Source organism: Larimichthys crocea, chromosome XXI (genome assembly GCF_000972845.2).
Source record: "Larimichthys crocea isolate SSNF chromosome XXI, L_crocea_2.0, whole genome shotgun sequence".
In the NCBI taxonomy this organism is placed as follows: Eukaryota; Metazoa; Chordata; class Actinopteri; family Sciaenidae; genus Larimichthys; species Larimichthys crocea.
Window position 1 is genome coordinate 8,987,550 of NC_040031.1, and position 14,951 is coordinate 9,002,500.

Consider the following 14,951-nt stretch of genomic DNA (forward strand, 5'->3'; position numbering starts at 1 on the left):
CCAGCAGAATACGAGAAGAGCACTCCTTAAACTGAAGTCAAAATCCCTTCATAGGATAAAGAGGCTGGCTGCCTGATAGGTTGGCTACCTGACAGAACACCTGGCTAACTGTTTGGCCGTCTGGCTTGCTGGCTGGTTATCTGTCCAACTGCCAGGCTGCTGGGTGTACCGAGTAGGTAGCTGGTTGGTTTCCTGACTGTTTGACTGGCTGGCTGACTGAGTGGGCGTCTGGCTACTTGCCTGCCTTACCCGGCTGGTTGTCTGGCTGGCTGGCTGGCTGCGTGCCTGGTTGGCAAGCTTGCAGCCCCAGCTGTGTCCCGAGCCAAGCCCCTACGCCCCACCAGATCTTAATTGGGTTAAGTTTGTCCGCCACAGATAACACTTCCTCTTTCTTCCGAGAGTAAGGAAACAAAAAAAACGGCCTGGCACTAATGACGCTCTTTAACGGGGTTTCTTTTCTGTTTAGGTGGAGGAGAAATTAGGAAGAAGGGGGCGGGTTCCCTGCAGAGAGAGAGACTGTCGAGGGAGACGTGGCATTGTTCGGAGCTCTCAATGAGAACCGAGAATACGAAGAAAGAAAAAGAACGAAAGAAAAGTCGATTTGGTTTAGCGCTGTAGCGCTGTCACATTGCCACCGTTTCTTTCTTTCCGACAACCCCTTATGACCGAGGCAGGCAAGACCCTGAGAGACGGTGACACACACAGGAATATAAATGTGTGTCATTGTGTGTGTGCGCACACAATCCTGTTAATTTTTTTGTTAAAAACAAACACAAAGAAGTGTTTCTGTAATTCCTTTGGCTGGACCCGAGAAATTCAGCAGCACTCGTTTGATGAACAGTTTGTATCCAGGCGCAGTTGTCTTAAATTGAAGAAAGGTGTGTGGAACATTGGTGTAGGTTGGGTTTGGGGCCCACAATGAAGTCCTTGGTTCTTTCAAGTACACAAGTAAAACTTCGTGACAGCATGAAGAACTTCCCATGGAACGATTACCAGACTGAGTTTTATGAAACTTGGTGGTAGGTGGGCCAAGGAGGAACCTGTGGCTCTGAATTGTGGGATTATAATACAGAAAAGAAGATGTTTATATCATAGAAGACTGGACTATTGCCTTGGCAGGGGTTTGTGCCTTTTCAGTATCATCGACAGGAACCTGCTGTGTTTTGCTCCTTGCTATAACGAGCATTGTCTCGGTCTCATCTTTCATATCTGAATGTTTTATTTTAGTGTCTTTTTCAGAGGATATTATGATCACAAACCTCAGTAAGCTCCACCAGAGGCCTGTAAGTATAGCCTGAGAGGTCAGGACAGTCAGGGAAGAGAAAGTCTTTGGAGGACTGACAAAGGGTTAAAGGTAACCTCTGACTTCTGGATTATACACTGGATAGAAGAGGACACAGGTTACACAATGCTATTTCAAAAAATAACCTTAAAAGTGAGGGGTCATGTCAGACCCTTGTTGACAGCATCCACTTAAAGCAATTTTGGGAAATACACTCTCTTATCTGGTAACACTTAAAGCAATTTTGGGAAATACACTCTCTTATCTGGTAAATTACTACTAGTGGTTCCCTATTGTTGTTAATGCCAAGCAGCAAAGTCCATGGCTGTGAAGCCAAAAACTGCAGTTCCTCAAACGTCCACTCGAGGCTGGCTCCAGAAGTGAGTCAGTCTCCATAAGTCCCCATGTTAAACACTTCACAGCAGAAATAAACATGTTTACAGCCTGGTACAAAAAACAGTTTTGGTCTCTGTAGCTAATTTCCCCGTTCATGACAACTGTACTGAGGGTGAATTTATATACAACTCACCTGTTCACATTATATTAAGGCTTAAAGTTATGCAGGATTAAGAGTGAGGACGCTTTGATTGACAGGTTACAGATGGCTTGTTTGAGCCGCCGATGATCCACGTCTTTGCCGACGTTACCTGTGGGTGACATCACAGATACAACATCCATTCTTTGTACTGTCAGTGGTTAATGTATACAGTGTTTTTTGCTGCAATGCATCTAACAGCTCACTTGTCATCGACTTCAACAATAAAAGTGTGTAAATGTACAGGCACAGACTCTCTAATTGGACACGTGAAGATGAGTGAATTTGAATTAATCTCACTTTCATCAGTTGGCATGAAAACATGAAACCTTTATTTGCTCACATTTCCAAAGGGGACCATTTACCATCCCAGCAGAACAACGAAAAAAAAAAATCACAACTACATAATTCCCTAAATTGCTAACATCCTTCATCTACGTGACATTCATCATCATCATCATCATCGCGGTATCATCAAGATAATGATACCAACAATAACCACAAGGATTAAAACAGTAATCATCCACAAAGTCAAATCAATGTCCTCATCTGCAGAAATCATAATCACCACGAGCATCATCATCATCATCATCATTACTACCATGTTTTGTTTTTTCTTTAGAGATTTCAGACAGCTGGGATCCCGTGGCAGTGGGGCTCTCACAGACACACAGACACACACACACACACACACACACATTCAAACAAATGCTAATACCTCCGCAAAGACCTTGCGGTTCGGCAAGTGAGACCGGGTGTAGAATAACAGGCTTAACGAACGCTCAAAACAAATATTAGAAATAATGTTGATCTTTTTTTTTTCTCCTGCGTCTTCCGTGCTGAATATTTATTAATAAGGAACCGCAGGCTAAATGTTCCCCCTTGTTCTCACCTTCGGATCAGATAATGAATGCAGCCTACGCACACACACACACACACACACACACACACATACACACACCACATGCTACCACCCTCTGTAAAGCACACACACATACACACACATGTGCATCCACAAATTAAAATTCACCTACATTTAAAATAATGTAAATCAGCATACCTTTTTTTTTAACCTATACCACTAATGAACTAAGAAAAAAAGCAATTACTTATAGATCACACATGTGCACTTTTACACCTCCGGAATCGTGCACCCAGCTCCGCATTAAGTGGAGACAAAAGAATAAGGCTTTGCAGTATTTAAATCAGTTATGTGTCTAATTATTCCATATAAAAATAGCTGATATCTAGGGCAAAAGCAACGAGATGGAACATTGTTGTCTGCAGAGGGGAGACCTAGTGGAGCTGGCGAGAGTTCAACACGGCAGAAGATTGGGAGAGAGAGAGAGAGGGAGAGATGGGGAGGCAGTGAGGGAGGGAATGATAAAGGAACATAGGGAGAGAGTGTGCTTTAGGCTACATAAATATAACATGAACTCTATCCACTAGTGGCAGGCGAGCACACAGCACAATGGACCGATGTTCAGGAGCGCTTTGTGAGGGCGTGGAGAATAGACTGCACTACCTCCTCACCTCAGGAATATCAGAGTTTGATACCTGGAAGACGGAGAGTGTGTTATGAGTGTGTGTGTGTGTGTACTAAACACATGCAGCTGTTCTGCAGGTTCACACTGATGTCAGTGCCCTGCAGTCAGTGCTCAACAGTGTATGACCCTGACTCTGCATTCAACAGACTTTGCTTGTAATGGTTTTGCTACGGATGCTCAGATCCTGCGCTGTGTTGTCGTCGTTTGGCCACATTTTAATGCTGGTGTCATGCCAGAACCGGAGCTGCCAGCTTCTTCTTTGCACCTGGACTTAACACGTGGGAAGTCAAAGGTGGGACCACACCTGAAATGATTACGTTTTGAATGGCATGTCACCTGAAGGCAGAGGTGCTGTACTCAAAGGTCTGCTGTCATGTGAACTAGTGAGGTAAATAGTTCAAATCCCGCCCTACCTGACACCTGAACAATCTGTACATTTGACCAATCAGTGCATAAGGTGATCCAACCCTTACTGTGCCAGCACTGTGACCAACTGGTAAGAGTCACTTCAGAAGCAGGTATCGTTCTCGATACTACCACCAGGTGGTGGCAAAGAGAGGATTGTTATGGCCTTCACACAGTGGCTTTAATAGCAAAATAGCCATTGGGAGCATCTTGCCGCCTAATAAAAACAGTTAGATATAAGATCTGAGAAACATCTGACATTGTTTAGATCTGTTACATATTTTCTTTTCAGCTTTTATTACAGTGAAAAGTAATTTCATCTCTCTCTGTCTTCTGTAGTCCAGGCCATAACGTGAGGAAGCAGAGAGTCGTGTTTGTGTCTTTGTGTGTATAGAATTCATTATGACGAGGCTCTTATCTCTCCATCCTCCTTTTAGATAATCCCATTTTTGGTCACATCACATACCGCCCCCCCCTGCTGCATATAAAACAGGCTCCTTTCCCCCTGAGGAGCGGCGCCGTGAGCTGGGGACGTAACTTCAGTTTCTCGGTTATTTAGCACGTTTCCACTTCATTCGACATCATAAGGCAGACGACGACGGGAGAGATGAGAGGGAAGAGAAAGGTGACGGAAAGGACATGCTGAATTAATAATTAAACCTACAGATCTCCATGTGTCTGGACAGGTATATTAAAAAAAAACAATGTCACAGTATCAGTAGCTGCATCACTGGCTCGTATTCCCTCTTTGGGTAGTATGCAGTATACTGTAGGTACAAGGTTAGAGAGTTTCAGTGAATAGTCTGTGCACATTACAATGATCATGTTGTGCACAAGTCAGTCATCAGTTTTCTTGTGCAAACGTTCTAAATTGGATTTTGTTTGGCCCACACCATCAGCCCAAATGTACCAGGAATGAAAGCTCGTCAATATTTACTTGAAAACTCTTCACTGACAACTGAGACCAGAAATACTCGTGGCTTCCTCAAAACCAACAGTAGAAACTGAAATTAAATATAGAAGTCCGCAAAAAGACCAAATGTACACCAATAAATAAACACCCCGTTTGTCTGGAGAGTTACAAGCTTTATTGGTAGATGTAGTTTGAATTATTCACTGAATATTTCAATCCCACTCAGGAGAAATACTACTGCTGCTGTTGATCAAGAGCAGAAAGTAGTACGAAACACGTGTACAGCTGTGCAGTATACTTTTAACTTTGGGTCGGGAGCATGACGAAGCTTCAACGAAGAGCTGCAATGATGAAAACAAACTAGAAACATGCCGGTAAAGGTAGCAAAGGAGTGTGACTGTCAACAAAAGCGTAAATCTCTGGAGCCTTTTTCAAAATGGTAATTGAAGTGATTGAAGTATTCCTGCAGTTACGTACTGTAGACGCTGTAGTGATGGCACAATCCATCAGAAAACCTTCAAACTAGTTCAGGTCTAATGTCAACCGCATACAAGGACATAAAACATCTCTTTTATGTGCGCCTGAATTGTAATGATGACTTCAGACCTTGCAAAGTTTTTGTTTTTAGTCCTCCCAAATTCTTTTGGGGTATCAAACACTGTAGAAAAAACCCCCGCGGAAGGAAAGCTGGAAAAAAAATGTTATTAGAAAGAACAGGAGCTGTGCACAGCTTGAATTTATTTCAGCTATTGATTTAAATGATGAAATGTTTTCACAGCAGAGCAAAAGTATCCAAACTACTATAGAAAAGTACAGTCTGTTTTTAAAACATTCATAGTTTCAACATAATATTGATACAGACACTGTTTTGTGTAATTATTCTTCTTTAAAGGTAAAGCGCCAAAAAGTTTTATGGGGCTCTGTTTACTAAATATGATATATAATATTCATAGTTATGTTTTCATTCGTCATAATCACCTGGAAATAAGATCCATCATGTTTTTGTTACCTTACAATGACCCTTTCATATCTACAGACCTCTTCCACAGAGTCTGCCATGTTTCTTATGCACTGTAAAAAAATATTACCATGATAAATATGCAATAAAAGCGTTTTCCTAATATTACGGTAATAGGACATTAGTGATATTGATTAATGTGTAAGGTTGCCGTTTCATTCCACCAGTTTTGATTTATAACTGACATGAAAATACCGTATGAATACTGTATAAGTAAATATTACAGTGTTTTACTGTAACTGTCTCTAATATAAAATACTTTATTCTGTATAAATTCCCTTAAAATGGCATATAAATGCAACAATATGTCATATTTCACTTTTTTTGGGGCCTTTTCAAGCTTTATTATTATTATTTTTTTATAACTTTATTTTTTATTGGTATTTTACAACAAATACATGCAGATCTTTATACAAATATATTCTCTCATACTGTATATCTTACGTATGCATGTAGTAAACATAGTGAAGAACAAACGAACAAAAAAAAGGAACAATAAAGATGGGCCTATTAAGGGGGACGACCAAAATCACCTTTCAGGCTTTATTTTGATAGAGACAGCTGAAGAGTGACAGCAAACATGGGGAGAAAGAGCCACAGGTCGGATTCGAACACTGGGCTTCTGCAGCAAGGACTGAGTCTTCGCACATGGGGCGGCTGCTCTACCAACTGAACTAAACACTACATCGGTTTTGGCATTTTTTTTTTTAACCGTAAAATCGACAACCGACATTTTTTACAATGAGTTTCAAGTTTCGTGGCCTCCATAGTTACTCCTTCACGCTAGGAAGGAGAGGGTGAGGCGAGGGTGTTGTAATCGGCAACTCCGCTAAATACCACTAACCACCAGAAATATACAGTAATTGGCTGTAAATGTGATTTCATCAGACCTGATGCTGCGTGGTTACATTTACAGAACATATTCATGAAACCACACTACAAGTTTCTGGCACTTTATTTTCTGCGTCATAGTCTGGCGCTCTCACATTCCACACCACTGTAAAACAGACTGCTGTTAAGGTATGAAATCTTTAAGCCAAATCCCCATTTTTTTGGGGGCTGTAATTCTACATCTGCCCCCGGTTTATTCCATTGATGTCCTGTCTGTATCAATTCCCACTGCATGTCTGTTGGCCCGACTTATTCAGTAGCTGATACTTGATATTCTCTTGTTGTGTGTGTGTAAAAAAAAGCCAAATCCGCACGGAGATGACAGAGGGTGTAATCGCCAGCTATGTGATTTAACAATACGACTCTTAGAAGCTATTCAGACTGGGGCCTGTCCTTGACCCTTAAGGAGCTTGTAATGTGGGCTTTTTTCCCACTCTTTGTATTTACCGGCAGAAACGAGGAGGGGGCACAGGGTTGGAGGGGGGGACCAACCACTGAGTGAGGGCTTTTGCCCCTCCATGCCAGCGGCAGTCACACTGGGGGAGCTATGCAAGCGTGCACACACACACACACACAAACAGAAATGCACACACGGGTTTCGGGTGAAGGCAGAGGGGAGATGGAGGGGGAGAGGGAGCACAGAGACAAGAGCCCCCCACCTTCCAGAGCCCAGCAGGGGGTCAATCTTAAAGGCTGCTCTGTCTCTCCGTGGGAGGATGGGGCGAGGGGGGGGAGGCTCAATCTGCGGAGGGCAGTGGTCCTGCTGGTTAGCACAGGGAGCTCCACGTTACCCAGTTATCCATGACAACCAAAGAGAGGGAGAGAGAGAGAACATGGAAAAGCTCAGCTGCGGTCAGAGAGCGCTCAGTTGGAGCAGAGTGTGAAGAACAAAGCACCCAGTGATTTTCATTTTTTCCCCTCTTTGTCTGCTTTATATTGTCCACAGACGTGTCCCTTCTTTTCTTTACTGGAAATAAAGGAGCTTTGAAGAAGAGGCACAAACACACACACACATGCATGCATGGACACACACACACATGCATGCACACACTGGTGTGGCTAATTGAATTATGTTTATACAGTAAGTCAAACGGTTTATTTTCACTCTGCCCTCCTATGTGGAAAAAAGAAAGAAAAGAAAATTGGTTTCTTCTTAGACGAAGCTGCAAAGCAAAAAAAAAAAAAAGGGGCAACGGAGGACACGGAGGTGTTTTCTTTTAAAGGAAATGCCCTCAGCAGATTTTTAAAACATCACCGTACAACACGGAGGGCCGAAACAGACGTTTCATGTGGTCTCCATCAAAAAAAAAAGAAAAAAAAAGTAGTGGAAAATGTTCATTTCGCACGGATAGGTTCTGCTCAGCCTTAAATGAATAGGCTTAAACTAATCCTGTGAAACACTGTCCGAGAGAAATTAAGCCACCACAAATGAAGTGAAAAACGCCCCAAGAAACGGGGAGATGAGAACACGTCTGACAAATCCTGTGACGAGATGAAACATTACAGAGTCAATCCACGTCTGTACGAAGCACTGAGTCAACCAAATGCAGTTCAGCTTTAAAGCCTTAAAGTGCAGAGTAGTGTACGTTTGTATCGGGGTATGTAAATAAAAGAGGAAGTATTTATATGTGAGTGTGTTAAGATACCAACAGAGTGAAATGAATATAAGATAAAGATAAGTGTACGTTGGGACTGCAGAGGAACTTTGCAGTTTTTGGATGTTTACATCTCAACGAGACATTACTTTAATGATAAATAAATGACTTATTAGTTCATTATCTTCGGTGATTCAAGCTGAAGGTGAAGACTCAAGTTATAACTTTCTTAACTCCCCCCCAGAAAAACATTAAAGGGGGATGGATATGTTTCCCTCCAACAGCTGCAACAATCTGAGGTGAATTTCTATGAAGCAGCTGACAAAACGAAGAAACAAAATCCCAGGAAATGTGTTTTTTTATACAAATAGTGAGAAGAGCGCCTTTAACTACAGTAGGTAGGCGTTGTAGTTGCTGATTGCAACCCCCTCGCCTCATCCTCTCCTTGTCCTAGTGCAGTGGTTCTTAACCTGGGTTCGATCGAACCCTAGGGGTTCGGTGAGTCGGTCTCAGGGGTTCGGTGGAGCCTCCGCCCTGGAATTTTTTATACCATTTGTTACAACATATCTTTGTGAGCAATCGTTTTCGAGGATGCTGGACATAAAAACTAAGAAAAGGAACAGACTTTGCTGTGAAAATGACATGAGGCTGGCACTTGCCAAGGTGAAGCCACGCATATCTGAACTGGTCTCTCAAAGGCAACAGCAGAAGTCACACTGAGGTAAGTTGTTGTGAGTTCATGCACTGTGTTGGTTTTGTTATTTGAACAAGGTGATGTTAATGCACGGTTCATTTTGTGCACCAGTAAAAAAAAAAAATCATATTTTATTTTTTACTAAAGAAGGGTTCGGTGAATGAGCATATGAAACTGGTGGGGTTCGGTACCTCCAACAAGGTTAAGAACCACTGATCTAGTGTGAAGGAGAAAGTAGAGGATCATGTTAAACACGCCAAAAACAAAACATGAAAGTTTGTGAGTTTTACGGTGGAAAGCGTGTGTGGGGTTCATTCTGAGGTAACATGACGACACACGAATGAAAACAGAGTCATGCGTCTTATGTAACATGTAAACAAAGCGAGTATAAGGAGACGGCGCTTGCTTTGAGGAGCAGAGGTACACAAGGATGGAGAGTGACATGTTGTGACGCCGCCCGATTTAGACCTACACACCCAAACACCAGGTGACACCAGGACTGTCCATCACTCCAGATCACAAACCCCGTCTTGGTTCTTAAACTTGCACCTTTTTCTTTTTTAAAGTTCAGCACCTCTTCCACATCCCACTTCAATCCAAGTCCACATTTTCCCTCTGCCTCCTTCCTCTGTATTCTCAGAGTCCCTGTTGTAGTTGTGCGTATCATCCACAGCCAGGCGCTGTTGCCTAACACTCCCCCCTCTCTCTCTCTCTCTCTCTCCCTCCCTCCCCTCTCTCCCTCTCTCTCTCTCTCTCTCTCTCCCGTCAGCCCAGCCTGCCTCTCTCTCCTGCCTCTCTGCCTCAGCCAACCCGGGCTGTGCCGAGCTGCTCCCTGCGGGATCAGAGCGCTCCCCCGCCGGGACCCTTCTCTCACATCCCCCTGCTGGGACGCGGCTACATTTCCAGCCAAGCACTGCCTGCCTTGGCTTTATTATGTGTGTCTGCGCCGCAGCCCCGCCAGCAGAGGCAGGCAGAGGAGGAGGAGGGAGACTGGTAGCCAGAGTCAGGACAAAGAAAAAGCAGGGAGACAGAGGCTAGCGAAGGGTTAGACTGCGAGAAACACCAGGCTGCGAACCGGGGCTTTGAGAAATATTAACAAAAAGGGGAAAAGTGGGTAGAATAAGCGGTGTTCCCCTCGGGGGTGGAGATGCAGGGGAAGAGCGCAATGTCCATGCCACCAGACCACCACCACTACCACCACCACCACCTCCACCAACACCAATGCCTAGTGTAGAATAAGCGGGACGGAACACGGGAAGGCTGGTCGGTTCGGGTCGGTGCCGCTCACCTGGAAGGGGACAGAAAAAATAGTTTCGATAAACTAAATAAAAGACGAAGACGCGGAGGAGAGCGGAGGAAGGGGAGGGAGAGGAAAGAGGAGAAGAAGGAGAAGAAGAAGGAGGAGAAGCCACGTTTCGGTTCGGTCCGTGCTGCTCCTCACCTGGACGGGTCACGTTAACCGCTCGTGACACCTCCAACCTCGCCTCGCGCTCGGACTGTCACTTTTCCAGATCACCGCGCGGAGCTTTTTTTTTTTTTGCTCAGGTGTTCGCTCGCTCGCTCGCGCGCGCGTGGCTTCTTTTTGGCTTTGGGCAGCTCGCGCCCCCCCGTGCTGGATAAAAAAAGAAGAAAGAAACAAAACAGACAATAAAATAAAAAAAGAAAGAAAGAGTGACGCTGTTAACGGAGAGGAAGGAGGGCAGAGCGGACGGGAAGTTGTCCCCTCGTTTATTCTACAGGTTGCGTGAGCTCCAGCCACCGCAACAAAAAAAAAAAAAAAAAAAACGCACCAGAGGAGCCGCGCGCCGCCACCTCCACCTCCTTCAACCGGAGCCGCGCGGTCACTCCACCGGCTCCAGAGGTGCGTTTCTGCGGGGTTTGCTGTCGCCGGGCTCGGAGGCTGAAGCTGCCGCATTGCAACAGGCGAAGCAGCAGCAGCAGAGAAGCGGTGGAGCTGCTGGTGGAGGAAGAAGAAGGAGAGATAACCCGACTGTGTCCGCCTGCATGGTTAGCTGAAAACACGGAACGGAACAGAAAATAATTAGAGAATAAAACTAGAAATAATAATAACAATAAAAATAAAAATAAAAGCAGCTCGGCAGCAGAGATGTCCAGACGGAAACAGGCCAAACCTCGCTCCGTTAAAGGTAAGAAATGTTTATTTTGAAGCTCATAAAAAAAAAAAGTCTTGTTGCCTGTCGGCTAATTGAATTGAATGTGCCCCTGAAGGCTTGCAGCCACTCTGAATCACCGTCTCTTACCTTTTAACAATTAGTGTGCTGCCTCCACTTTCACCCTGATTGTTTGCAAGGAGAGAAAAGTGATGAAATCAAAAAAGAAGCTGCAGCTGCCACACTGTCACAGTCACAGGATGATTTACTGTTTTTTTTCTTTTTGTTGTAAATTCACTTGCACACATGTAATCTGGATTATTCCCATGCTGTTGTGATGCTGCACTGCTAAAATCTGACCCCCACCCTCCCCTCCCTCAAACATGACTCACAATGACTCCAAAATAATAATTTAAAGTCCAGATTTGTTGTAATTGTCCACACCTTTTTTTTTTTAAAGGGAGGTTGCTTCATTTAAGATTTTTTAGAATATTCCTGTGTTTGTTTTATTTCTGCTTCCCTCGCGAGGTTTGTGCACATGTGAACTCTTTTAAATTTTCCAAATTAAAGTAAAGTAGTCCAAACTTATTATTATTATTTTTGAACTAAAGGAAGCCTCAGCTTCTCTCATTACCATAAACTAGTATTCATTGCAGTGCATGGGTGAGTGGGCATCATGCATGAGGGCATGTGGTGGCCTTGGCCTCCATGTTTCCTTTATGGGACCCAGATGGGCAACGGGACGGGGCTGACCATGTGGTTGCCACCCTCCCTCACTCCCTCCCCCATTTCCTCCTCCACCATATAGGCTTTCCCTTTTCTGTGAGTGTCCGTGGGGGGAGAACAAGCTGATCTGTGACAGCGGATCAAGCTGGGTGTTTTGATCAGCATCGGAGGATCTGAGAACTCTCCTGCAGGTTTTCTGAAGTTAAGCCTCAGTTTCGTCTGAGGTCGGGGTGCTGGGATTGGTTTTGTCAATAGTAGAGGAGAGGCCACACGCGAAGGTAGTAGTGGGGAAGCGTGTGTTTGTGCTTCGGGAAGAGAAAGTGACAAGTTTGAGTGTGAGGATGTGAGTGTGAGGGATGCGGTACAGCCTCTTCAGGAATCATCTTTATGTCTTTAATAAAAGACGTGAAAATAATAAATTCTGCTATACTTTAGAAATCCAAAGAGCTGCTTCAGGTGTGCGTCTCCTTACTTATTTTTAAATGTTGTGTTTGGAGGAAGGACTTGGATGTATTATTCGTGGTCTTGGGTTAAAATTGGCCGGTTACCGCCTACGTTTCTGATCTTTCTCGTCACTCTTAGATGTTTTAAAGGAGTGGCAATAAAGCAGCCACGAAAACACGACTGTGAATACGTTTACGTTGCACACATGACGCCACATTTCTGGACTAAAACAGAATTTCCCGGCTTCAAATCAAGTTATTGTCCGGAGCGGTGTTGTATGAACATCTCGTCGACTTCCTCTTGATCAGTATGTGTGCGATGTGCTTGTTGTTGTCGTTGCCTCCTGCTGTATTCTTGTTGATGTGCAGTTTGTCAGTGAACAGATCAGCTGCTGTGGACCGGTGAGTCTGTCCACTGCTGCTCTGTCAATATGTGTGTGTGTGTGTGTGTGTGTGTGTTTGTGCTTATGCCTGCAAGATCTACATTCTTGTGTTTGTGTTTGCATGCATGCCGTGTGTGTGTGTGTGTGTGTCACTGAGGCAGCTTGGTCTCAGCAGCCTGGATAACCAGAGCTTAGCTTTAGTCGGGCAGCCAAGCGAAGCAGAGCAGAGCAAAGCTGAGGCGGACGACCACCACTCTGTGTGTGTGTGTGTGTGTGTGTGTGTGTGTGCAGCAAAGGTAACACAGCCCTTGTAGTCTTGCGTAAGCGCCATGTGTTTTTGTGTACGTGTACTCATGCATCCGTGTGTATACATGCTTGTTGCTATCTCCCCTCCACACCTTGCCCCACTGACAGCTTGGCAAGACCTGGCATTCGAGGGGGGTGGAAGATGGAGAGAGGAGAGGGAGATAGAGATGGAGGAGAGAGACGTGGTTGAAGGGTAAAGGGGAGAGAGAGGAGGGGTGTTTTTGAAGGGGGTGGGGGGGCAGCGCAGTGGAGCACAGCAGGTGAGTGGGCAGGAGGGAGGAGGGAGGTGGGGGGCGATGGAGGACGAGGTGAGCATCGCTCGGGGATTATCTGTGTTTTCATGTTCTTCTGTCTTTCACCTGCTCACCCGACTCTGACTCGCTGGCCCGGCTCACGGACTCACCGGCCAGCCAGGCATGCCAAAACAACAACAAAAGTCCCACCTCATCCGTCTCCTGCTTCAGAGTCACAGAGTCACGCTGGTCTGGAAAGGATTGTTTACTTCTATCAGAATCAGATTTATCAGTAGATTTTCATATAAAATGATTAAATAAAACATATATAGAAGATTAAAAAGTACTATAAGATATAAATATACGTAGGGTATGTTTTTAAACTGAAAAGAGCTGTGCAGGTTTGTGCAGGAAAGTGCGAAAAGTTGTTGCAGAATATTTAAATGTGCAAGTAATCCAAAAACAGTAAACACAGGTTAAAGTTCACCTAGAACATAAATCTGCATTTCAATTAAACCTGTGCAAAGGATTTAAAGATGCTCAGATGTCAAACATGCACAGTGAAAAAGTGTGCGTTAACGTAAAGTACAGAGTCAGTAGATCTTACGTTAACGTAACGTGTAGGTCTGTGGTCTGGTTTTTCTGGATACCGAGCTAATGGACACTCGCCTCTGACCCCCACATTCATCATTCTGGTTCTTTTATTTGACTTTAAACAACAAATCACTTGAAATACATTGCTAGGTTGCTGGGAAAGTTAATTTTTTAAGTGTTCAGAGAGTGGACAAAGTGATATTAAAACCTCTTAGTTCAAATTGTTGGGCAGCATTAACAAAAAAAATCTTTTTTTAACGTGTTTTTGTTTTTTTGTTCAGGCCGCAGATTTAAAACTGTACAGCTACCATTTGCATTGAAGTTTAATTAACCTAATTTTCTAAAACATTTCAAAGCCATGTAACAGTATTTACAATATTAGGCATTAGTCTTCAGCGTTAATGTGAAGTCATGTTCTCTGAATAAACAGCGAGGCCGCAGAGCGGTCAGATCCAAGCAGCCAGAACAAACGGCGGCATTAGTCGTCGTATTACCGCTCCTCAAGTTCCTCTGATAGATTTACTTGACTAGTCTAGCCTTTTGACAGTGATTAGGCCTTATTAACAGTGGGGGGACTTTGACTAATTGCAGTCTGTTAATTGAACACGGACTAATGGTGCGATGATTGGCCATGAAACTAGCTGACGGAGGGGTGGGGTGGTAAAAAGAAAAGGAGGGAGAAGGAGGGTGGGGGGGTGGTTAGGAGGAAGAAATGAGAAAGCGTGGCGTCTCTTATCAAAATATTATTTCAGTGGATTAATCCCTTTTTAATGTGTGTCTTTAGCGAGGCGTCTCTCTCTCTCTCTCTCTCTCTCTCTCTCTCTCTCTCTCTCTCTCAGCTCTCAGCCCCTTGAGTCTCTCATGCATTATGTAGTGATGATTATTACTTAATTACACATTAATAAATCCGCTTCATTTGCAGGACATTAAATGGGAGTTGAGCACATATGACAGGGAGATGGAGGAGTGCAGGGAAGATTGGAGAGGTGGTGTTGGTGGTGGTGGTGGGAAGAGAGGGAGCGCTTACTGTTTAGTTTGTTCAGAGCGTTGTTTGTAAGAGCGAGGAGGAGGAGGAGGAGGAGGAGGAGGAGGAGGAGGTCGGTTTAGTGGTCGTGAGTGGATGCGAGCTCTTCCAGGCTAATGGCATCGTTTCCACTCAATCTCCTTCTCCGTCGCTCTTTCCTTCTCACGGTTCCTTCGGTTTCTTCACCTTCCTCCAGTTTGTTCGTAAACAGATTTTCATTTCAATTATTAAGAACCTTTTGCCCTATTAAG

General features: G+C 44.3%; 1 protein-coding gene across 3 annotated transcripts in view; it reads left to right on the forward strand.

Annotated features, from left to right (window-relative positions):
• Positions 1–9,640: 9,640 nt before the first annotated feature.
• znf423 (zinc finger protein 423) overlaps positions 9,641–14,951 on the forward strand; it is a 137,578-nt gene continuing 132,267 nt past the window's right edge. For 2 of the 3 annotated variants that reach the window (XM_027272574.1, XM_027272575.1), the window contains exon 1: positions 9,642–11,027. In XM_027272574.1, the coding sequence (XP_027128375.1) occupies positions 10,988–11,027 (40 nt within the window). In that variant the 5' untranslated portion in view covers positions 9,642–10,987. Of the gene's footprint in view, positions 11,028–14,951 lie in introns of all 3 variants that reach the window. The other variant, XM_027272576.1, reaches the window with a different exon arrangement.